The following is a 24878-nucleotide window of genomic DNA, read 5'->3' on the forward strand; positions in this document are numbered from 1 at the left end:
TCCAGATCCAAACCAACTCACTCTCCTTGCTTCAAGTCTTTTAGCATTGGCTTGTCTGTTGCTTCTGTCTGTGAAACCCAGTGTGAGAAGTCCAGTCACTTTTTATCAGCCTACACCAGGTTAGGCGGTTAACCCATCTGTTTGTGACAAACTCAGACCGTCTGCAAGTTTTTTCAGTTCTTCTTTATGTCCGTGACCTGAATGCATTTTTACTTTGCTTCTGTGTAACCCCAATTTGTAAAGTGCTTGTCACTGGTACACAATCAAAAGGTAGCAGCTACATCGGGGAGAAGTGAGCTAGAGGTCAGATAAAGGACACTTGGAAAAAGCCGTCACTTTGCCTGCGTTACAAGATCTTTACCCAATCCTGTGTATAAGATCGTTTAAGGCTGTCCTTTCTCTGTACATCAGATCTTAATGTCTCCTGTCTGTCAGCTCTCAAGTGGAAGGATGCACTTTACTTGCTCTCCTCCTCGATTTTTTTACTTACTCCTTTGCACCGAGCTCTGGAGGGGACACCCCGACCCCACTGTCACTCGGACATCCCCTCTGTGTCCTCAGAGCTCTCCCTCTCTGGTTTTCTATTTGTGCAGCGATTTCTCTCACCTTCGTGACAGGAGCTTCCTTGGGTAACCCCACGCTTTGGGGGGTGGGGGGCGAGATGGGGCAACTTTTCTTCTTTTCAAATGTCATATATCACGCATAACTGGGGGGCTGTGCGGTCCACTTGCTCATTAATCCTGCATATCTGTTCTTGTTTCTCTCTTTTCTCTCCTTGTTGCTTTCTCTCTTTCATATAGAGAATCAAAAGGACGCAGGTGAACAATTGTATATGCATTATAAATTGTTAGGACTGTTGAGTTATATTTATTTTGTTTTCTATTTTCATAGCTCCTTAAGTTATGTACTCCTTCAGGCTGAAAATGGAGATGCATTGATACTTAAGGAGTTAATTTGTGCTGTCTACATAATCTCCTTTTCCTTCTTCCCTAGAATAGAGCTTAGCTTAGAAATAACCTATAGAGATGTAGTATCTTCTTAGGCAACAGTTGTAGAGGAAAAGCTAGACTTTGTAAAGAGAAAGTTTCTTGTTATCCAAAAGAACTGCAGCTCATTTTGGGTGTAAAAATGTTGGTGATTTGGCCATTAATTTTCCACACCTAACAAGCACATTTATGACTAAACTAACGTTCATTTTTGGTTTTCATACCTTCTGTTTTATTCCCTGATGGAAGGACTGGGTTTTTCTTTATTTCTTTATTTCAATTTTTTTGTTGATGTGTAACAAACAATCTGGTGGGACAGAAGTCATGTTTGTCTCTCGTTTATAACCTGTGGTGACATGTAACAAGTCAAAGGCTCCACTCCAGTGCCCATCCCTGCAGAAGGGATGGTGGAGCTCTGCAGCCCCTGTTCTTGTTCCTGTTGTATCCCAGAGTCCTAGTTCCGAAGTCCTTGAAACCTGAACTGTTCATTTCTTTTTGTGAGTAGATTGTTCTGTTTTGTGGAAAAAGAATTTTTAAAAAATGAGGGGGATCAGGTTGATTTCAGCTCTGTTTGCAAAGGGAAATCACTTTAGAAGAGTAGTACAAGATGCTGGACCAGGTTCTGGCTTCCCCAGACCTCCTCTGGCTTCCCCAGACCTCCTCAGCTCAAATTTGGCCCATAATGTATTGTATGACAGTAAAATTAATTGTGAATAGCAATCAATATTTAGAAAATGGAGAATATTTTCCCTTACAGCTATGAAAGGTGCAAATGAGCAAAGGACAAATAAAACAATCCCAGCTATTGTCATTAACAGCAGCAATTAAAGCAAGCCCAGACCATAGTGCATGAAGCACAATAAATGCAGTGAGCATCATACTTGCTGCAATGACCCATCACGTGCCTACAGTTTAGAAATTCAGAAGGATATTCCTATGGCCCAGCTTGTTTAAAAATAAACCTGATTCTTTTCAATGCTTGGAGCGAGTGAAAGGGCACAGGGAGTTATGACTCCACTGCTTTGTGCCCACAAATCTCCCTTTGTCATAAATGAAAAAAATTTTCAGGCAAGGTCAGCAGGACTCAACTTGAAACCAGTTCCTCAGCTTAAGTGGAGTCAAAAGTGACTGGGGTTTGGCCTGACTTTTTTTTTTCTTGCCAGAAGCAAGAATAAAAATAAAATACTGAAAACAACTTCTTAACCACACAAATGTCACCCTTTGATGCCCTTTCTCCTGAGAAGTGTGTAGTCTCTTCCCATGCTTTAAAATATTGAAACAGAGCATTAAACAGGAAACTATGCTAAAAGAATTAAAAATTAATTACTTGCTTTAATTATTAATCAGGCAAAAATTACTAACACTCAGATTAATAAGTGCAACCTTTTAATAAGTGTTCATCTGTGTATTTATATAAGTGAGGAATCCACAATTCCTTTAGAAAAGAATAACTTCTCCATCCCTCAAATACAGGATGTGAAATGTGCTGCACTGTGTTGCAGTGCTGTGGCACCAAGGGAACACAAGTGCCACCTTGCCCTGCTGGGTTTGGGTACAGGCAGCTTTGGAAATGGTGCCAGCCAAGGCGATAGTTGTCAGTTTGACAACTGATTGTGTTTGGTGTAAGACTGGGGTTTTTTTTTAGTTTTAAGACTGAGTATTTCTCATATTGCAATTTGGTTTTGGTCTCTGTAAAGAGAGGCTCCTCATAGTTGTGCTGAGTTGGTGCACAGAGATGAGCAGTGAAGGAGATGTGGGGATGGAGATAGGTCTCACGTCAGTACTTAGTGCCAGGGTGGCATAGCAGTGGGACATCTCCTGGAAAGTAGCTGGAGAGCAAAGGGACCCACTGAAGTTCTATTGCACTGTCACCCAGGGTAATCACCTACTCTTGGGCTATCCAAAAATGTCAGGCTTTTGCTTGTCCAGCAGCCACCACATCCCCTGTGCAGGGAAACAGGACTCCTGAGCCACTGCATCTTGCCATGCTGTATTGCTGGCGTGCACTGTCCTCCCCGGATCTGTCCCCCCCACCAGGCTGGTGGGGAAGCCTGACTTTCCCCCAAAACACACCCGATGGTGGTGCCAGGGTTGGTGTGAAGCCAACACCCTGTCATTGCAGGGGACAGTGCTGCCCACGGAGCAGTGAGAGGCAGACGTGGTGCCCATGCAGAAAGGTTTCTCTCAGGTGACTACGTCAGGCTGGGGACATGGGGGCACCCGCGGGAGAGGGACTGAGCACAGCGACTCGGGCTGCGTCAGCCTCGGCTGGCACCAGCCGTGGAGCATCTTGCACGTACCCTCGCCCCAGCAGGCGTGGAAGGCATCCTGCGCCGAGGGAGCGGGTGCAGGAGAGGTTGGTTTTAGACTAGAGCGACACAGCAGGTTGTTAAGAAGCAGTGGTATTTTTCAAGGCGTTCGTACTGGCCCTTGTCACAGTCCCATGCTCACTTTACGTCACTTGCCTTCCCTATTTCTGGATCTCAGCCTGGGAAGCTCTGTGCACAGATCCATACCTCTCTGCTAAGGAGCTGAGCTGCCTGTCAATTAACCAGGTCCGAGGCAAGGAGGAGAGGTCCTGTGTGATTTGTCAGCCCAGCCCCTGCTGGGCAATCACTCCAGCATTTGTGATAAACCACGAAGCTTTTAAAGAAAATAAGATTACATTCCTCAAGTAAATACGGATGCAAAATGTATGAAAACATCAATCTTTGCATGTGGGAGTGTAGGCTGAAGTCATTAATAAATCCCACACTTTCACTCAGGCATGACTACAACCTGTATCCGTGTGCTGCTGAACTGCTGCTTTATTTATTTCATTCCTTGAAGTGGCATTCGGTTGTGTTTAGCGAAGAGTCGCTACACAGCTTTCGAGATTTCCTCTTGCCCTTTCGAAGGCAGTGTTTAAAGCAGTACGAAGTTATTACAAGAGCTTCAGAAAGCTGAAGATCTGCATTCTGCTGTTAGCTTTCTACAAGCCTCTCGCCAACTGTGGAGCAACTTGCTGCCTGGGGCATGAGACACAATTCAGATCAGTGCAAATTCTTCACTAGGCTGAGTAATCACCTGAAAATCAGGAGGTCAGTTCTCTTTTCAGTATGTTGAGTCCTTGAGGAGAATTTGAGTCTCTTTCTGAGTTGAAAAAAAATAATTTCTATGATTTTTTTCTTATCTTTAAGACAACACATCTTGTTCTGAAAGAAAAATTATCATCACTGAAATCCCTTTCAAGATACAGGCAAATTCACTTCAGGAATATAATAAAAGGCTTTGCCTTGTACTTGGACTAAGTCCATTGTTCTTTATAGTTGTCTTGAGAACAGCAGCTTTTTGTATCATTTTGGTGATTGGCTCACAAATGAATGCACACTTAGACACTAAAGCCTTTGGCAAGGGTCATATGTTTTTAATTATTGCAGGGAAGTCATTGAGTCAGTGGCTATGCTTTTCAAAAATAGGAAAAGTCAAGACTCTTCTCCTGTTACAAGTGCAATTCTTACTGCTGCTGATGTGTTAGTGACCCATGTAGCAGAAGTCATGATGTAAGTAAGTTAAGAAATGGATAGTTTGAAAATTTTCAAGTCACAATGAATTGTGTGCAATATCCATATCCAAAGTAGCACAGATTTATCTATATACCTGTTATTGAAGGGTGAAGCTTATTGCAAGCACAAACCCAAATTTTGCCAAATAATTTGAGCTTCTGCAAGTGTTTAATTTGCCAGTAACATGCAGAAGAATAAAAACCTTTGACAGAAGTTTATCCAGGAAAGCACTTAGTCAGGTTGTAAGGAAGTAGCTGCTTCTGCCTCTGATTTCAGTAATGAAAGTGTTTAAATCTTACCCATCTGACACAAGTGAGCAGCAAATACAAGTCATTTCAGATACTAAACTGCTTGTGGTAAGGGGTGAGAGAGGAAAAGGACAGGGGAAGAAGAAAAGCCAAAGTGAAACAAAACCTGCCACACATGCTGCAGCTGATCACTAGCAAGTACATAAAACCTGTCCTGCCTTACACATCTCCCTCACTCTGAGTGGGAGCTGAGCCACCCCTGTAAAGGACCTCATGTGTCATCTCCAAGACCTGGACCCAGAGAAGCACATAAACTCCAGTGCCTCAAAGGGCATGGCAGTCACAGGCCCATTTCTATTTAAATTTACAGAGGAAATTAATCCCTTTCCTTAGCCAAACCTTAATCTTTTAGATTTTCTTGCATTAAAGTGACAACAAAGAAAAGCCTGGGTTGAGGCTCACGGACTGTTCAGTAGTCCCAGGAACAGGGAGAACTCTTCCTCTCCCATGGCTCCAAGTGATTTTTCAGCCATCATGCAAGAGCCTTGAATTTGGGTCTGAAAAATTTACATGTACAAAAGAGCTGAATATTTGCGCAGATTGGGCCAGATCAGAATTATATCAAGAGTTTGTTGCTTAACCCTCTGTAATCCCTTGTGGAAGCTTGTTTCCAAGAGAGAGTGGCAGCAGGGGGATGCCAGGAGCAGGATAAGGTGCTGGGGGGTCTCTCACAGGCCCCCAGAGAAGTGAGAGCCACCCCAGGGCACTGTGCTGACAACTGCACAGCGGGAGCCTCCTCCAAGCTGTTCTGTACGCGCTGCACTAGCGACTTGCGAAGATGCTGCTGCATCTCTTGCCTTTTCCTCCTCCTCCTCCTTCTCTGTTAATGAGTTTTCCCTAGGACAGAAAAAAACTTGCACTAGTCAGGCCCATTCACCACTCTGGGGTCTGGATGTCCCTGAAGTCTGACATCTATTTTTGAACGGGTAGCTGTTGGGGATGCAGGGACTTGACTCACATTTAAGGATGCTTGAGGGTTGCAGTGCTGAGATGGGCAATGGAATGCAATTCTGGGATGCATTTTTACCCTTGCTTTGGCACTCTAAGGAGGAGCTTTCTCTCTTTGACACAACCAACTTGGGCACCCAACAGATGCCCCTGGGTGGTGAGGGGTTCCCACACTGTGGTTGTCAGATGTGAGTGGGAGGAGATGTGCAGTCCCCTCTCCCCACCATGCCTTCCCATCCAGGGACCTTGGCACTAACTGCTCTTCATAGTGATGGGCAGTAAAATATTCTTCCTGCAGAAACATGTTGAGCTCAGGAGCCATCAGTGAGTAGTCAAATTGAATTCTTGCTTATGTTTTAAATCAGAGTGAAAGTCATTAGGTCAATGCCCAAAAGGCAGTTATTTTTGTCACTTGTGGCTGAGAGGTTTGTTTCTGGGGACAAAGCTACCTTTGGTAAACATTGAATAAGGATCAGGATTACTCCAGAGATGAATGAATAGATTTGCTTTTCCTGTTATAAGAAAACAAGGAAAAGAAAAAAAGCCAGAAACCATTAGCTTGAATCTGAGAGTCTGAAGTAATAAATACACAGCTTAAAAGACTAAAAAATGTGTGTGTGTGTGTGTGTGTGTGCACACGTGTGCAGTGTATGTGTGTTTATGTATGTATGCGTATCTATCCCCATGTATGGAGAAGGGCACCAACCTAACTCACCCTCCTTAACGGTTTACTTGAATAGTCTTTATCATAGTTTGATAAGTGTTTTAATTCTGTGAGAATTAAATGCAATCAGAAATCTCCTTTGCACAAGCCAACCGATTTTTTTTCCCCCCTCTGGAAAATGCAAGCAAAATGGCAAGGACTTTTGGCAATAGAATGTCCAGATAAATATGCCAGATTCCTTGCAAATGGCATGATTAAAAATAGTCACAATGCTTCTAAAAACTGTTATTAAAAGGAATCGAATCTATTGTGTTAATATATTCACAGTATATAATTTATTCTCTGAGTGTATGTAAAAGGAAAGGCTATTTTCTTTGAATTTTTCCTATGCTGATATTGTAAACTATATGACAGATGGGTCAAGTCCTGATTGCAGTATTCTAACATTTGGAATAGCAAGTAACATATTTGATAGAGCTGGCAAGTTTTTATATATGATTCAACCCAGAATATAAAAGCCACTAGAATTCCAAGTTGAAAATAATTAAATGAGCTGGAAACGATCAGGAACCACACATTTTTAAGTGACAGATTTTTTTACATGTTTAAATTGCACAAGAATATTTTATAGCTCCCTTTAACCAACAGTGACGTTTAATTCTAAAATGTGTAATTGATATTTGCAAAGCAATTAATTCCTGTGCCTCATTATTCTATTGCTAAATGTACCTAAGCATTGGGGCGCTGACTTCAAGTCATCTTTTTTAGTTCACCTTTCCTGACTTCCAGAGTTTAAACTGAATTACCCTATTTCGGTTTCCTCGTGTGACTGCATGAAGTACAGTTTCCTACTTGCATTGAATTTTTAGCTTTCTGATTGCACAGTACCATAGAATGTTCGACTCCGCTGACTTCTCGAATATGTGTTGTCAAATGGTGTCATTACCGTGTAATACTTGAAATACCAATAAGCAAAAACCCAGCAGCTTATTCCATTTGTATTTGATCTTTTCTGCTTATGTTCCTTTTGAAGTTTCCATCTTTTTGTCACTGTTTATGAAGTCATTTGTCTCTTTACTTTTGGCGTCTCTCTCCGTCATGCACAAGCAGCCCGTCCGCCCAAGCCTAAGCCACCGGCTGGGCCACCATCATCTCCTCAAACGCAGACTAACATGATAGATCATATGCTCAAAGGCATGGCCAAACAGCCGCCAAGTACTGTAATAGTCTTCCTTTCTTTTATTCAGTGGTTTTCTAGTCTAGCAGCCACTTGTGTAGCAGTAGAAAGCTAGTTCTCCATGTGCAGCTTTACACCAAATACCTAGTGCGCTGTGGTAGGTTTTAGAGGTTTAGAGGTAGCATTTATCTCAAAATGTCCACATTTTTTTGTCTAGCAATGTCTGACATATGCAACATTTTCAAATATCAACGTCAGCACAAAATAACATTGTTGTTGCATAACATTTTGCATGAAAACTATAAATATGTATGAGCTTTACATGATGTTGGATGAAATGTTTGATAAGTATATCGTATACGTTTCATGTAACTGTCAGTGCTCCAGCTATCTTAGCAGAATATTCTGATGTATAGTAACTTAACCAGGGAAATATTTAAAATAAGAAGGAAAAAAATTAAGATTGACATCTGCTGGCTGCCAAAGTTGTATAAGCATCAATATTTTCTTTAAAGACAGCATCTCTGAGCAGTTGTTCTTATTAACACTTTTGTCTTTTAGTTATATTTGAGAGCAGATCAGTGTTGCAAATGAGAATGGGCCTGATGCTGCTCTGATCAATGGAAAAGCTTCCCCTTGGCTTTGGAGGTGCAGAAACAACTAGATCTTACTAAGGGCTTTGGGCTTCTTTTGCAAAAAAAAAGAAGTTTCTATTTCTTGTAGCCAGTGAGGTGCTGGATTGAATAGGAGAAAGAGTGAGGAGTTAACCAGAACCTCTCTTAATTTGCCCAATAAATTATATTTAGGAAAACTTGATTTATTTTTTTTTATATCCAGTGATACAAGAAACAAAAGGAAAACTGGAGAAGAAATGCCCAGGGCCCCTATCTGTGACATAAATCAGCAGAAGCGTGGAGTTCATTTGCATGGTGCTTTACCACATAGCATCCCTCAGCCAAGCTGAGCCCCTGCAATGCTCAGGCTCCAACTGAGTGGGTTGCTGAGCTCCTCTGAAATCCAGCCCCTGTACCATCACACAACTGCCCAAATGTGACCATTCTGAAATATATGACTTTCCACTTCATGGGAAGTTTGTTATCTCTAGACAGGTATTCTGGGAAAACTAGGAGCCAGCAAGATTCTGAGGGGGAGAATGAAGTCCTGAAAGCTCCCTGAGCCTTCAGCAAGGCAGAGATTTCTCACCAGCTGACCCAGCCGAGCAGAGCAGGGCCACCTTGTGCAACCACAAGTTTCTGTCCCATCAGTAAAGAAGACCTAAACACAAGCAAAATCCTAGGGTGTGTTTAAGGCTGGAGCAAGATGCCCAGTCACCACCTGGCCTGTTGGCAGGACCCAGGCTGCCAGCTTAACTGGGATCCTTAGGAAATCCCAGTGTGGTTCCCAGTAATGGCACTTCAGTGCATGCACTGCTAGTGTTTCGCTGTGCTGGGGACATACAGTCTGTTGTACACTGCTAATTGCAGCTTGATTTGACTGTTTGGTTTTATGGTACTTCACCTAGTTATGAATTCTCTGGGGTTGATAAGGAGAGGCCATAACACATGTTGGTGCAGAGGTATGAGCTGGCTGTGTACTGTGATGCCCCTGTTCACCCTTGCTACACAGGAGAGCCAGGATTGGGATCTGGTTGTTAACTGGAGAGACATGTCTCTAGTCAATGTGGTGACATGGATCCCCAGGGAACAGGTCTCCCATTCTGCTTCTCCTCCAAGCAACCATTGCAGGCAGATTTCGCACACCCCAGGGCAGTGAGCTGCAGGGTGAGCTCACAGAAACCTCCTAGTCTGCACTCAGCCAGCTCTGCAGAACCTGTCATTCAAGGAAAATGTGATTGCTTTCTTTTTCTCTACATTATTTCTAGTGAAATACTCTAGGTCTTCCAGATTTTTAGCACCTCAGATTTTTAATGGGTTAATAATATAGTATAAATTACCTGGAAGAATATAACTTATTTTTTAAAGTTTTCAGAAAACGCTGCAAAATAACCCAGCTGAACAGCAAGCTCCAGGATTTACACTCTTTGGTTCGTTTGCGGGGTTTTTGTTGTAGAGTTCCATCTCTTTTCCCATACAAATCTTACCTATAAACATGGGATTTATCACTTTTCACTCCCTCCAGCATGCATAACTCCTGACCCTTGTGGAGTTAAATCCTGGAGCAAGGCAGACCTGCGATTTTTGCTTTCAGTAGCAGGTGACATTTAAATTGCTCAAGCCTGACAATTTATTACAAGTGCAGACAGATTTGTTTGAATTGATCCTCTTAAAAGAATTTTGAAGTAATATAGACACGATTCCTATAATAGCACCATCTACGCTGAAGGATACATATTGTTCCTATATTAGTGGCCAGATGCTGTCTTTAGGGAATGAGATGTTCTTATTTGAGCTAATAAAGTGCCTCCATAAAGCAAAACAGCTCTGACAGTATTGTGAGATTTGGAGCTGGAGCACTGTATTTTCATAGTATAATAACGAATGTGGCTTTCTGGTTTGCTCAGTACTAATTATATATAAGCATTTAACATATGCATGAAAAGATCTTTAAAGCTGTAGAATATTATGGGATTTTTTTTAACCTCTAAAATAACTTACTGTACATCCAGCTTTTCATCCTGCCTCCCTTTTAACTTGAGTTCTTGTACTACAGAAAATGTAGGCCGGTTAGTCACACCAGCTAAAAAGTTAGAAGACACAATACGTCTGGCAGAGTTGGTAATTGAAGTCCTACAGCAAAATGAAGAGCACCATGCGGAGGTGAGCAGCGGCACCCGGCGAGATTGTGTCCCCCAGGTCTTCAGCAGGCTCGAGTGGGAGCTTTGTATATTTGTGTGATGTCTTCCCAACTGGTTCTGGGTTATCTTCTTTAAAAGCCAAAAGTATTCTTAACTGATGGTGTTCAAGTGTGATGAAGGCAAAGTACAGTGCAGGAGGAATGCGTTCTCAGAGGGGAGAGAAGGCTAAAGGGTTAAGTTGTGCTCTCCCCGACATCAGTCTGTGGCTTTTCTGACAACTGGCCAAATATATTCACCATCTACTACCTAGAAGAGCAAGCCTGTCCACTTTCCAGAAAGGTTGTAGTTCCAAATCCTGACCTATGTGTGTGCCTCCAGACAGCATGAGCAGGGTCCCCGCAGCAGCTTATCACTCCTGCTGTCCCGAGGGGACCAAGGAAAACCACAACAAAACAGAACAGTTCTTTCTGTCCCTTTATGAGCATTCAGGTTGTTCCCAGGGGTTTCCCTGGGCCCCTGCAGTACATGATAAACTCACCTGGTTTCCTGTTGGCCTCTTCTGCCTTGGCTGATTGGGAATACCTCAATTCCAGGTCATGGAGGTTAGGATGAATTATGCTTTGTTACTCATTATTTGGGTGATCTAAGGCTTAATACAACTACTCTTAACTCTTCAAAGCACTCTAACAGAAAGATTCATGTTTTAAAACCAATGAAACTGTGTCATAGTCAAATATAGACCAGAAAATCATGAGGCTTGATCCTGGAAGCACTTGACCCACCCAGGCAGCTGGCATGGCTGGCTGTAGTCCCACTCTCAGCACGTCGGGACATTTCTGCCTGAGCAGGTGATGTTGCATTACCCATGTAAGTATTTGCAGGATTGAGCCCTGAGTTCTCTATAAATCTGGTGCTCTTGAATGCGTATTGAGAAGTTAATTATTTTTAAATTCAGAGTGAACAGTTATTGTTTATGGCTGTAGCTATTATAACACTCATTCACTATTTTCTCTTTTCCTTCCCATTGATATATATATATATATATATATATACTCACTATAATTTGCATTAAGAGCATTTGCTAAATAATTTCACAATCACCTAAAAATCATTCCGGTGTGTATTAAATTTTCAGTATAATTTTACTTATTGCTAATACACAGCAATCCACAAAACCCAACTAATGCCTGATTGCATATTTAAATTTCCTCCCTGTTTTTCTACTGTTCATTCAATCTTGGATGATCCTGGCAGGGGAAAGAGGTATGTGACTAAACCGAATGAAACGAGTCACTCCTGTCATATTCCGTGCATGCCCTCTCAGTGCCATGTTTCCTACTGGCATCTTACCCGGGTTGCCCTCGCTTCCGTAACTTTGACCAAGGAATGTAACAGCAACTTTCAAGTCGGCTGCTTGCAGAGCTAGTAGCCTGACACAGGAGGGTAAATGTGGCATAGCAGTCCAGTCCATGCATGTAGCAATGGGTATATTTTACGAGCGCTGCAGTTACATCCCAACACAACCCTACCTGCCTGGACTCGCTCCTCAGCCTGTTGTTACCTGTCGTTTGCATTCACCCAACCTCTAGTACACTGTGGTGGAGGTGGACTAAGTACTACACGAGTGCCTAGAATGGTAGTGGTCTTCCTCTGGTTTTGTCTGTATGTGCCTTGTACTGGATATACAGTATTTATATGTAGAGAGAGAATATACGGGGTGAAGAGTGAAATAAACCTCATTTTTACAAAAGCAAAGGGTGTTCGAACGCACTGTGCTTTTGCAGTTTTATTCCACTCCTCACCAGCACAGGCTGGGTGTAAAACCAGCCGGGAAGGAGCTGGTTTTTAAAACACAGGTTATTTTGAAAAGAGTAGAGCTCTAAAGGAAGCAGTTCCAGGACGTCGTGCTCAGCCAGCCGCGCTGCCAAGATCCTCAACAGGAGGAAGGCTCAGAACTGTTCTCCAGCATCTTTTGTGTCACAAGGTTTTGATTAGAGACAGAAGGTTGATGCCAACACACATAGGAGGCATCCTGGTCCCTTGTTCTGAATGGTGACCTGGAAGGGTGAAATCCATCTCTCTCCAGAAGCCCAGCACACTGTCGGTGCGTTAGTGAATCCCTGTCCTGAGGGTGGCTGTGGCATTTCAGCAGTGCACAGGCAGTTGGCCAACTCTGCACACTTTCAATTGCACCCAAAGGAAGACAGAGAAGAAGCTGGGTGGTTTATCACAGATTTTTATTATGTGTTGTAGCCACATTATTCTGTCACTGTGTGATGAGAATTGCTGAGGTATTGCATCTTTTCCCCCCAGTATTTCCAGGTGATTTTTTTTTTTTGACATGTTGCCACTCACCTGGAGAAGGTTCAACCTGCAAGGTACAACTCTTCAGTCTGTTTTGGATGTTCAGCAGAAGATTAAGTTGCACCACTTTCTGAAGAAATGCCTTGTTTTACTGAAAACCAACAGTTTTTGCAATTAAAACATGCTCCTTTTTTCCCCATGTGGACATCCACTCCCTAATGAGAATGCAGAAAATAATACTCAGAGCATGGAAAATGTTCAAAAATCACGACAAGAGGAATACCATGGCTAGTCAGTTGGGTTTGCTTTACCCTTAGGAAGAAAGCAGCACAGCACAGGCAGAAACACAGCCGAATCCGTGTGCCTATGTCTGTAATCTGGGAGCGGGAGGTCTCTGTCATTGTGTCATCTCTCCCATGAGATGTCTCCTAGCTCCCTTTCCCTTCCTCTGGATGACTGATGACAAATGCCAGAGACAATGCCATTCACCTATTTTTAAACTTGTTTTTTCTCTCTCTATGTATACATATGTGTATATGTATATATGTATCTTAACTCCTTGAGGTCATACATATATACATGTGTATCCATGTGTAAAATATACAATAATAGGTGTGTTTGGCTAGAAAGCACAATTTTTTTTTTACCCTTTACATTGTGATTTAAGCAAAGCAGGTAAGTAGATGGTAAATAAATGAAATTTTACCATCTTGAAGATTTTCTAAGTATGGTGTTACTGCTCCCACTGCAGGAAGGTTCTTCTCACCAAAATTAGGGAGGAGGTTGAGGTTCCTGACAAAAGTTAGAGACTTACAGAGCTAAAATCTGACTTTTCCAGCAAAAGGGAAACTGTTACTGGTTTGGGCTTATTTTTTTTCCCATCAGTGATCACATGCTTTGCTTCATAATTTCTTTTTTCAAATGGATTTTTCCCCTGTTTTCAAGGAAGCAGGTTTTTGTTGCAGGACTCTGAAGTGTTTATGTTGGGATTTGTTACAGAAGATATTCCTTGGCCTCCCCTCTTTCCCCTGCCCCCAAAATGCTGGTTGCTGTTGGTCCTTCATAGCAATCGCTCAATGCCCGCAGACCTGTGGGCAGTGTCTGATGGGTGACAGCTTGGCAGGCTCTTGGCAGGCAGAGGCACAGCCAGAGAAACCACGTCAGAGCAAGGACAGCCCCAGCACCTTCCTTGAGAACCACATCCAAGAGCTGCTAATTTAAGAGGATCCTCTGCAGCCCCATTGCCCAGCATCCGCTGCATTCCCACCTGCACTTTGGGGAGAAGGTTTGAGCAGGCATTGGGAGCAGATCTGCATCTTGATGGTGTTGGTTCCTGTGCAGTGTCACAGCAGTTTGATGCCTCAGGATGTGGCACTTGCAGGCGTCCAGCCATGTGCTTTGTTGGACACCAGCACCAAATGTGGGAGAAGAGCTGAAGTGCACTGCCCCATGTGCTCAGCCCTACAGGCTCCCTTGCCTTGGCTTCAGCTTTTCCAGCGTGATGACTCTGCAGACACCTAGGGCCACTGTCACTGGTGGCTTGATGAGCACCCCTAGGCAGGTGTGGCTGCAGCAGTGCCTGGCAGCTTCTCCCATGGGCCTGGGGACAATTTGCAGACTGCTATAGCCACCTTGTGCCCCTGCCATGTCCACAAGGATGCTCCAGACACAGGTAAACACTAAAGCCTTCATGACACAGCCTGCCTCATCCACATCTTAATACCCATGACAGGGCAGGCCCAATACTAAGATTAGTTTGGGGGTTATGTGGTTATTTGGATTATTTTACATCTTGGGTGTGCTCTGGGCACAGAACACCAAGTGCCAAGTCCAGCCTATATCTTCACATCAATTTTATACCAACTCAAGGAATAATAGCAGGATAGTGTCAGCCTGCTTTATATTTTGGGGAAGCAAAGGAATGGAAATAGTCCCAAAGACAGTATTACTGTTAGCTGAGAAGTCAGGCCAAAACAGGAAAAATTGAAGGTATCCATGGCAGTAACCTGGTTCAGGGGTGCTGCTCCCTCCCTGTGGCCAAGTGAACCCACAGCTGGAGTTGTGCTGTGAACATCAGTGCAGTTCTTCATCAGTGAATCAAAACTAAACTCTGAGACTGAAAGCCCATTCTGCTTATTCATATCTGCTAAAATCTGCAAAAAGTGCCCCTCCTTGACTGTCAATTCAAACTGATTCCTCTAACGCCAATCTCTTCTGTTTCCTCTCCACTCTTGCCCCTATGCTAGAAGTTTCTTTTTCTTGCAAAGTGCCACAGAGCTGTTCCTTAGGTCCTTTAACTCACTGAGTAATTTCCTATCGCTTCAAAATGACAGCACATGGTCCTACCAACAGCACTTCTCATATTGCATGTTCCCAGCCAGAAGTGACTCCTGGACACGCATGCATGCGTTCGCAGCATTCACATCTGAGCCATGTACGATGTGAATGTCACCTCAGAGCGCCCGCACAGCAGATTTTAAGGACCCATGTGCATGAGAATGAGTTACTTCACTGATATTTTTTAGTTTTCAAGTTTAGACATTTTTTTTTCCTGCCTCTGTGAGAATATAGGCTTGCTGTAGATGATTTTTTTTTTACCTTGGCATGTTGATAGTAGAGCTTTGTAATGGATTCCTAATCAGTAGCACCATGAAAGTGGTAGTGTGTTTCTATGGGCTTGTAGAGCTAACCATGTAAAATGAACAGTGCTGCAATAACTTTTGCTGTTGATGTTTGAAATACCTTTAACAAGAGTGTGAGTGATTTAGGACAGATTTTGGTGTCTCAGGCTTCTAGATTTTCAAGACAAACAGAAGTAGTGAATCCAAGTAAAATTTAAACTGTCAAAAACCACAGCAGAAAACCCACAAGCACAGCAAAGAAACTCCTAAATTTCTGTACTTTAGAATAAGAATTAGTTGATTTTTTCTGATAATTAGCATCATTAAAGATGAATGAAGTCATTTATTGTAAATTGAACAGATGAAACCTTCTCTGCCACCTTACAGCTGCATGCCTTTATGGTGGAGCTCTGAACAAATCCTCTACAAGAAACCTTTGTATAAGGACAGCAGTGCCTAATTCTGTGATCAGCACTGCCCATGCAGTCTAGCACTCCAAAGCACTGTTCTCTTTACAATAAAGGTAGTTTCCATGGGATGCACTTTCTTTTCTTTTTTGAGATATGTGGCCTAACATCTTTCCCTGTGCTTTACTAGAACTAATACACGTCTTTATTATCTTTTTCTACCAACTCTGAAGGCCTTTGCTTGGTGGTCAGACCTAATGGTTGAGCACGCGGAGACCTTCCTGTCACTGTTTGCAGTGGATATGGATGCTGCGTTAGAGGTGCAACCCCCAGACACCTGGGACAGCTTTCCACTCTTTCAGCTTCTAAACGATTCCCTCCGTAGTGACTGTATGTATTGTATTTTGATCATTTCTTTTTCAGTGGGCGGCTCAGGTTACTGACAATACTTTCAGCCTCTCCGTACCGCACAGAGAACTGAGATGGGTAGAGATTTACAGTACAAACTCTTTTAGCATCAGCTCGATTTTGTTCCATTACCACTAGAAAAAAAAAAGCACGCAGACACTTCTTAAATCAAATGCCTCAGTCAAAGGTGAGAAGTTGAACTTTTATTTTGCTTCATCTTCTCAAGTCTCTCGGTAATGGCTGCCTGATAAGCAGGGAATTAGGTACTCTATCTCGTTGTCATTAAATGTGTGTATCGTTCTATATGTGTGTACTGCATTTATTTAGCCTGGAGTAAACCAGTCCCTGCTTTCAGATTTTGTTGAAGGGAGGAAAATACTTAAGTAAATGAAAGCAGGAGTAGCTCAGAAGGATAGTGCTTTGTGACATAAGACTCTTCTCCAAAGCACATAGGCCCATGCCTCAAAACCCATGAGAGGATTTGGCACTCTCCCAGGTGGTCCAACCACTCTCTGGGGGAGCTGGTGACAGAATTGGCATTGCCTTCAGATAGGTCCCAGACCAGAGCCCCAGTTAGCTTTCTAAGACCATGTGAAAAAAGCCAGGGGCTCATCCTCAGAGAGCAAGTTGCAGCATCATGGTTAAGATGAAAGAAGAAATGATGCTCCCACCTGCTAAAACCAAAATGTTTGCCATGTTGTATTTCTGATGCCCATTTTATTCGCAGGAAGTAATAATGTATTTGTAAGTTTGACATGAATGGAAAAGAAGATTCGTTGTCTGTTTATTTGTTTGGAGTAAGAAGCCATTCCTAAAAAAAACCACTGGTGTGCCAGCTCCTGTTATGTTCTTGAAGTTTTCCTGTTCACTGACAAACTCGTTGCGTAATGAAGTGCCACGTTGTGGTTTGTTACATAGGTTTTAGTAACAGTAGTGTCTTACTATACTTTTATTTATCTATTCTAGATAATTTGTGCAATGGAAAATTCCACAAACACCTCCAAGACCTGTTTGCTCCACTTGTTGTTAGATATGGCTCCTGTTATGTTCTTGAAGTTTTCCTGTTCACTGACAAACTCGTTGCGTAATGAAGTGCCACGTTGTGGTTTGTTACATAGGTTTTAGTAACAGTAGTGTCTTACTATACTTTTATTTATCTATTCTAGATAATTTGTGCAATGGAAAATTCCACAAACACCTCCAAGACCTGTTTGCTCCACTTGTTGTTAGATATGTCGATCTGATGGAGTCCTCAATTGCACAGTCAATTCACAGGGGCTTTGAGCGGGAGTCATGGGAGCCAGTAAAGTAAGGAAACCTCCTTTGATACAATCGGAATTTGGGTGCAAATGGATGGAGATCATACAGAGATGAATTAGCAAACGTTAGACTGGACATGCAGAAAGTGCTTTAGATTTTCTAGTTTAATGCTAAAAAGAGAAGGCCTGATCTCTTCAGGGTTTTCAGGTTAATGAGGGAAATGGTATTGGCTTTTTGAAATGCATTGCTGCCTCAGTTTGAACCGTGTGCCTTTTCCAATGCTGCTTTTGAACTCAAATAGCTCCTTTTCAGAACAAAAAAAAAAATGCTTCACTGTGTTCAGTCCAGCCCTATAACTTGTGTGAGTCATTGCTGTACTTATTCTTCCCAATACTTATTTTTTTTCACCCACCCCGAGGGGGGACAGTACAGCATGTGCCTCTTGTGTCAGTCCCATGGCTGGTGGCTGCACGTGTCTCCTGTCCAGGGCAGCTCTGCTGGTCCCAGCTCCCTTGCCTGTAGGATTAGACATGCAGAAATCAAAGTGAAAACACAGGCAAGATGATTCAAGCAGAATAATTTCTTACATTTGGAAAGCTTGGAGTTCACCAGCAAGAAATTGGGAGCCTGAGAAAAACCCAAATTGAACTCAAGAGCTGGTGAATGATATAAATGTGGCATGTGCTTTGGATTACTGTTGTTATTTCACAGGTTTTGAAGCATTGCTGAACCCTGTCGTGCTTGCTCTAAAAAGCCAAGTCAGATCCTACAAAGGAAAATAACTGACTTTTCCTTCTAATAAAGGTTTTAAAAGAGAAAGATCGACCCTTTGCAAGCAACATGAGTCTGGCAGTGCCTCAGACCAGGAACAGGGACCAGGTGACCTCTGGAGTGACTCTTTTCAATGCTTTTTTTGTAATACTCTAGGCAAAGTGAAGTGGCACTGCACTCTCAGAGGTTGCTGCATAAAAGAACGTGTGGTCTTTCAGGGCTTTTCACACCAAATATGTTCCGTTTACAAGGAAAAGAGATTTTGTTCAGCAGCCAGCCTCCCATATGCAACCTGGAGTCTGAGTACCCAGGTTTTTTCCTTTCTTTCTTGTGCATCCTCAGCATCCGTAAGGATTCTGCCTGCCAAATCTCAGGCTTTTTCTTGACACCTGATCATCCCCTCTGTTTTGAGTGGGGTTAAGTGGCTGGCGTTCAGGAGCCTCTCTCGCTTTCCATTTGCTGTCTTTGGTCTGCAGGCTAACAGGATTAAAAATCTTAAAAAATCTTGTTTCAAATAAGCAGATGTGACCCAGAAAACATACAAGAAATAGATCTTTCGAGTAGGAGAATGCCATTTTTACAGCCACTCCTTCAAGCAGAATTGCACTTCGAAGTTAGCATTAACTTCAGTTTCAGAGCTCTGCCTTAGTGGTGAATATGTTTGTATTTCCTTCTCTGTTACGAAACAGAGGCAGTTAGCTCTGTGTACCTGTCCACCTTGGTCAAGCACTCAGTGTACAATTCATTCTGCTTTTTTTCTCTTTTCCCAGCTGCCACCATTTTGGCGTTTAATTACTTTAAGGGCTTAACTATAGATGTCCATAAGTATGGTCCATAAGATGTCCTTGAGGCTGTGATACTTGCCTGTCAAAATACTTTGTCCCTGAGTATGCCATTATCTGTCATTTCCAAGTTATCTTTGATAGTTGTAAAAGATCTTTTCTGAGTTCTCTTGCGATGGTTATTCCCTTCTGGAGTTCCAGTTACAGAGTGCTTTGAGCATTGCATTTCCAAGCCAAAGCCCAGGATGGACTCTTATAGGCTTGGGTATTTAAAAGATTTCTTCCAGCAGGAAAGTGGGTGCTTTCCACAAGAAGCTTCTGTCCATCTGGTGAAAAGATGCACTATGGTTTTTTCTTCACTAGTTGGTATTTTGTTCTTGTGTCTCGCACACAAAAGTGCGAGTTGCAAATGCTGGCTCAACGCGATGTGACCCAGTGAAGGAAGGCACCAGCGAGTGCCAGAGGGTGGCACATACAGTGCAAGGGAAAAGAGTGTCGTTCCTAGGATCTTATGACACTTTTGATATGCTGTTCAGAACTAAATGTTAAGGCATCTTCATCTTTTGCCTCCTGGGCAGACCACCTGCTCCTCTTTATCTGATCGACAGGGAACTTGCAGAGAAACTCAGGTTGGAGACTTATTTTGTTTGATTTGCCCTCCTATATCTACTGCCTTCTCCTCCCACATGTCCATACTGCAGCGCAGTTGAATTTGTGGGCATAGATTCTCAAATAGTTTGGATCAGCCAATTTCCATCCAAGTCATGACTTTCCACTGTCACTTCTCCAGCAGAGCTTTTTGGGAATCGGGAACACTGCAGTATGTTTTCCTATGGCTTTCCTCTACTTTGAAGAAAGACCTTCAGGTTGGCCAGCAAAGGCAGATCGTGGCTGTCCGTTCCACCAAGCTTGCTGTTGTCCTGCTTTGGATCTCTACAGTGCATTGTGAGAAGGAAAACTCATTATCTCCTGCTAACTAAGAAATTATTCCACAACACAGAGTCTTTTGAAAGGGTTTCTCTATACTCATGCTTGCAATCAAGGCTGAAATATGTAGCCCTCCATAACCTGACCAGATGGCAGTTTGCAAGCATGTATTTCTTCTATTTTCATTGCTGAATACTCTGCACCTTATGCTCCGAGGAGTTAGGTACAGAAATCACAAACAGTGAGAGAGATACTGTTAAGTATTGAAAAAAATGGGGGGGAAAAGCATGGATGTAATGTGCTCATGAGGGCTATGTAATCTGCCTCTGCAGAGCTGCTGAATTTGCAGGGGGTCCGTGCCCTATAGCTAGAGCAGCTGGTGCGCTCGTATGAATCCACGCAGAGAAATGTGGAACACTTGTCCTTCGCACAGTCATCCAAGTATGCAGGATACAGAGTAGGTCTGTTCTCTGGTGAGTTGAGAGGTCTTGGAAAAGTAGGGTTTGCAATGGGGTTTTTTTCATGCTAGCTTCTCAGAGAAAGCTGATTTATCTCGCAGCTAGCAGACATGTACGTGTGTGTGTGTCTCTGTGTGTGTGTCTGTGTTGAAAGATCTTTTTGAGCAAATGCTAAAGCCAGTGCAATGACAACCAGTTTCAATGGCTTGACTAGGACATTACTCATTGACCCAGGGCTGTCTCTACCACACTGTAGTTCTGGCTTTAGCATGTATTAATTGCTCACTAACCCTTCGCAAACTATTTATAAATGTATCACTAATATAAATGTCAGAACTTGAACAATATGATTGTACTAATCATTTTATGAGGTTGTACAGCTACAAAATGCTAGTGAAAAATGTTTCCCCTGAAAAGAAGCACCGTTGTAGTGAAAGTGAGTATTTTTGTTACTATTCTGGGTGTCAGTCACAGGAAGAGCACAGATTTGACTGCCTACTTCACTATCAAGCTCTTTGCTTCACATCAAGGCTTTTGTGAAAAGATTTGCTCTTGAGCATTTGCTCAGCCTCGGCAATGAGGTTGTAAGTGTTTACAGTGATGGAAGAGACAGGCGTTTGCGTCTTCCATCACTAAATCATTTCAGGCATCCCGTAGGAACTGAGCATTTAAGTATGGCTAGGGGTCTCATTTAGCTCTATTCTGAACCCAGGAGACAGCTCAGTGAAAACACTGTGATTTTTCTGCCCTCCTTTCATTACTAGGGCAGCTCTACAAGAGCAGCCCCTGTGCAATTGGACGTGTTCTGTGTGATCGGTGCTGCAGTACAGTGTGAGCGTTGGGATGTTGTCCAGGGGTATATTGGCACTCTGTTTGCACTGAGAATTTCTCAGCAGGCAGTACAGGTGTACATAGCTAACAGGCACAAATGGGGCTGAAGCAGAAGAAGCCAAGAAAACAAGCGGTACAGCTCCAGAGCGTTCGTCTTTTATCAAACATATCAGGATCCAGTCCTGAAGCTGAGTCGTCTTAAATCAGACAGCCCTCATCTTGTTGATGCAAATGCCCACATTCCCTGCCTGATGGCTGAGGTTATATTTAGCCATCTATATTAAATAGGCATGGCTGGCTTCTAGAAACAGTTTCTCATCTTGGACCTGTAGTTTTATGGTCTGAGCAACTGCAGGCTTTATGGAACATTTGTTGGTAATATTAATCATTTTTTACAGGTCTCACTGCAACTGTTAGTCAGATAATTAGATCGGTTGAACCTGCAAAACTGTGCATGTCAATTCAGGAGAATATTTTTTAAATTAGTTACTGTATGTTAACATAATATACTCCATTATTTTGCTGTTTTGTTTTGTTTTAAGAGTACTAACTTATTCTTGCAACATATTCTTGCATCAGCAAAATAATGTGTTGTATAAAAGAAATATGTTTCCGTGTGAATATAGTATACTGTTTACTCTAGAAGTCATATTTTATTAATACAGTGTTTTTATTAATATAACACTGTCACTTCTTGAATTTTAATATTAAAACCAAAGGTCCTCTGATTTATGTATTTACCATCTGGCTAAGTTATTTAAGTTGCTTTTCCTTATACATTTATATGTTGTCCACCTCTTGCTATTTCTTTATTTATTCCATATCAGTATCTAACCACATGCACTGCCATTTCTGAAGGTTTAACACTCTCTCAATCACTATGGAGTCTCTGTCTCATTCAATAGTCATATCATCTTAGCAGCAGATACAGTATGAATGGAAACAATGGACAGCTTTGTGATGGTAGTGAATTCTCCTGTCTGCTTACTGCCTGACAAAGAGAACAAGCAGATAGCAGGAAGTCAAATCTACTAATAATCACAGAAACAAAACAAAATAAGAACACGGTTGTGTTTTTTTTCACTAGAAAAATACTTTGATTCGTGATTTTCCTCCCCCAACAAGGGATTTTATTCACAAAGGGAGAATAAGAATGAAGTCTACTCCCTAAGACTCACCACCAATGGCAAGCTGAGCTCTTGCAGAGATGTGCTTCACATCATCTGTTGTGTTAGAAAACATTTATTCAGTACAGCTAGCTCGATTCCATTACATTATCAATGTTCCATTTGATATATAAAACTTGCAGTAAGAATTGAAGTTCAAAATATGGCTCAGGGAAGTTGCTGAGATTTTAATATGCCTTGAAAGACATAGTGTATAATCTGATAGTTTCCCAAGTCAGATATTGCTGCCTGTACTGTAGCAAATTTAATCCAGGGGAATGGGAGAGACCTTCAAAGGTGGCATGTCCTGATGTGCTCACTGAGAGCAGGGAAGTTTGGATGCTGAAGCTGTGCCCAGTATGTCAATAGAAAAGCTTTCAGTAGCTTCAGCAGTGGAGGGTGAAGCAGAAATCCTGAAGTCCTGATTCCATTTTCATTGAGCCCAAGTAACCACCCGGTGAAAAAGGTGTCATTGCATCTGATTTTGTTCCTTTCATGGGACTGTAAAACCACCTGTGGGCTGTGTACCAGTGGGCCATACAGCGTTACTGGGTGAAGGCAGAGCAAGACATCCCTCTGAAACTGGCTTCTCTTCTGTGAGCCAGGAAATATGGGAGTTAGGTCAGTGAGTTCTGTCTTTTGCTGATTCCCAAATCCTGTGATGTTTTGATTTTGCGTGTCAAATATAACTGTGATGAGACACTCATTAAAACAGACCAATTATAACATCTAGAAACGTAGCACACTGCACCAAATCAGGGTGGATCCCAAACTTTGGGCATGCAGTGCTGTTACACACACACACATTGTTTCAGGAGAGAAACTTACATTAAATTAATACACTCATCCACTTTTTAAAGAGCTCTATTTGCACAACATTTGCACATCTGAAAATATTTATTGAAGTCATGATGCCCAAGTACACATGCTTCATAAATTAACCTTTGAATGTCTTAATCACCTCATGGCCCATTTCCAGCCAAGAAACAGTCACATACCAGTCCTGGATTTATTTATGAAGTACAGTTCATTCACAGTGCACACACAGTAGGGCTGGGCAACCTGAGGAACCCAGGAATGCAGGGGAGGATCAGGGAACAGTCTCCACTGAGGAAGAACCTTGTAGTTCACTGTTTCATCCCTCCCAATTAGCCCATCTTTGTCATTTGCAGGGCGTGAGACAGACAGAGAGGTTTTGCAGTGAAATCCCAACTCCCCTGAATTTGGTGGCAAGAGAAACTCTTACGGCTGGAATGTCAAACTTTCGGATTGTTATTTTGCTTCCCAATTCCTTAGCAGATCTCTTAGTTTAGTTCTTTCATCCAGCCTGAGTGTGTAAGAACTGAGACTCTTCCTTACGAGGTTTTTTAGAAGAAAGGCTGCTCTCTGCATGAAATGTTAGCAGGACTTGCAGGTGGAGTTATTCTCATGGGTGTTTGAATACTCTGTTAATTTGCTACTTTATGATTCTTCTTTTCATTTTGGGTTTTGGGTGGGTTTTTTAGGAACTTGCTTTTTATTGCAGACTGCAAACCCAGTACACTTAAGCTTCCATACTCATGCTTCTTTCTGAAATGTTTTGCTTTAGTTTTTTAACTGTCCTCGTGCTGTGAACTTTGCAGATTTGTTTCTGAGTGTCATGTGCTTCTGCTACATCGGCATTGTCACTGTTATGGTATTTTTTCTTTCTGTCTGTTTCTTCCACAGGAGTTTAACAAGTAATCTGCCCAATGTGAATCTACCAAATGTGAATCTCCCTAAAGTACCAAATCTACCAGTTAACATCCCACTAGGCATCCCACAAATGCCTAGCTTTTCTGCACCGTCATGGATGGCTGCTATTTATGATTCTGAGTGTGTATTCAGTTCAAATTAGATCTCATTTAAATTTAAAGTAATCTTGGCATGGATATGTATTGTTTGTTTCTGTGCATTACATAAAACTTTAAAGAGTGATACGGTTAATTAGACATTTTCTGAATGAGACACTAGTGAATTTCTGGCATGTGTATTTTGAGGGTTTTTTTGTGTAAATCTTGAAAATTTGTCTTGACTCCCACTGAGAGTTTAAGCAAGTATCTTGCTTCACAAAATAGCTGTCAACAATAGGGCATGGTCTGAACAACATACAAACCACAGAACATACAATGTGACATTATGTGTCTCAGCAAAGTGTTTTGTCCAAAAGAGAAGATGAACCAATTTCAATGCCAGTCAACCAATTTCTGTGGACCAGATGTAGATCTAAAAGTGAATTTTATTTAATGGAAGCTCTGCATTTCCCAGATACAAATTTCTGTCTTGATTATGATGAAGCAGTTAAAGCTCTGTAGCCATCATTACTGCCTGAATAATGCCGTGACCGACTGAAAAAAGATATTCTCAACATGGGCTTCAGATTATGGCCTGGAAAATTGGGCACAGTGTCAAAGCAGTCAATCTGTAGGAGCCTGGTGCTCTGTGCTCCCAGCTCCCTGTCTGAGTTTCCCAAGGTGAGCATGTGGAGCCCACAGGGGACATACTACAAACCCTGAGCACAGATTAGGCAAGTTCTCTTCTT

General features: G+C 42.3%; 1 protein-coding gene across 1 annotated transcript in view; it reads left to right on the top strand.

The window, feature by feature from the left end:
- Nucleotides 1-24878, top strand: part of CADPS2 (Ca++-dependent secretion activator 2) — a gene marked incomplete at its 5' end in the record, with an annotated part of 168979 nt that overhangs the window by 100876 nt on the left and 43225 nt on the right. Inside the window, 6 exons of the mRNA XM_009076477.1 lie at nt 801-818; nt 10299-10405; nt 11638-11646; nt 15949-16105; nt 17290-17431; nt 24026-24172. Coding sequence (XP_009074725.1) covers nt 801-818; nt 10299-10405; nt 11638-11646; nt 15949-16105; nt 17290-17431; nt 24026-24172 — 580 coding nt within the window. The remainder of the gene's footprint in view (nt 1-800; nt 819-10298; nt 10406-11637; nt 11647-15948; nt 16106-17289; nt 17432-24025; nt 24173-24878) is intronic.

This window comes from Acanthisitta chloris, unplaced genomic scaffold, assembly GCF_000695815.1.
Source record: "Acanthisitta chloris isolate BGI_N310 unplaced genomic scaffold, ASM69581v1 scaffold1356, whole genome shotgun sequence".
Lineage (NCBI taxonomy): Eukaryota > Metazoa > Chordata > Aves > Passeriformes > Acanthisittidae > Acanthisitta > Acanthisitta chloris.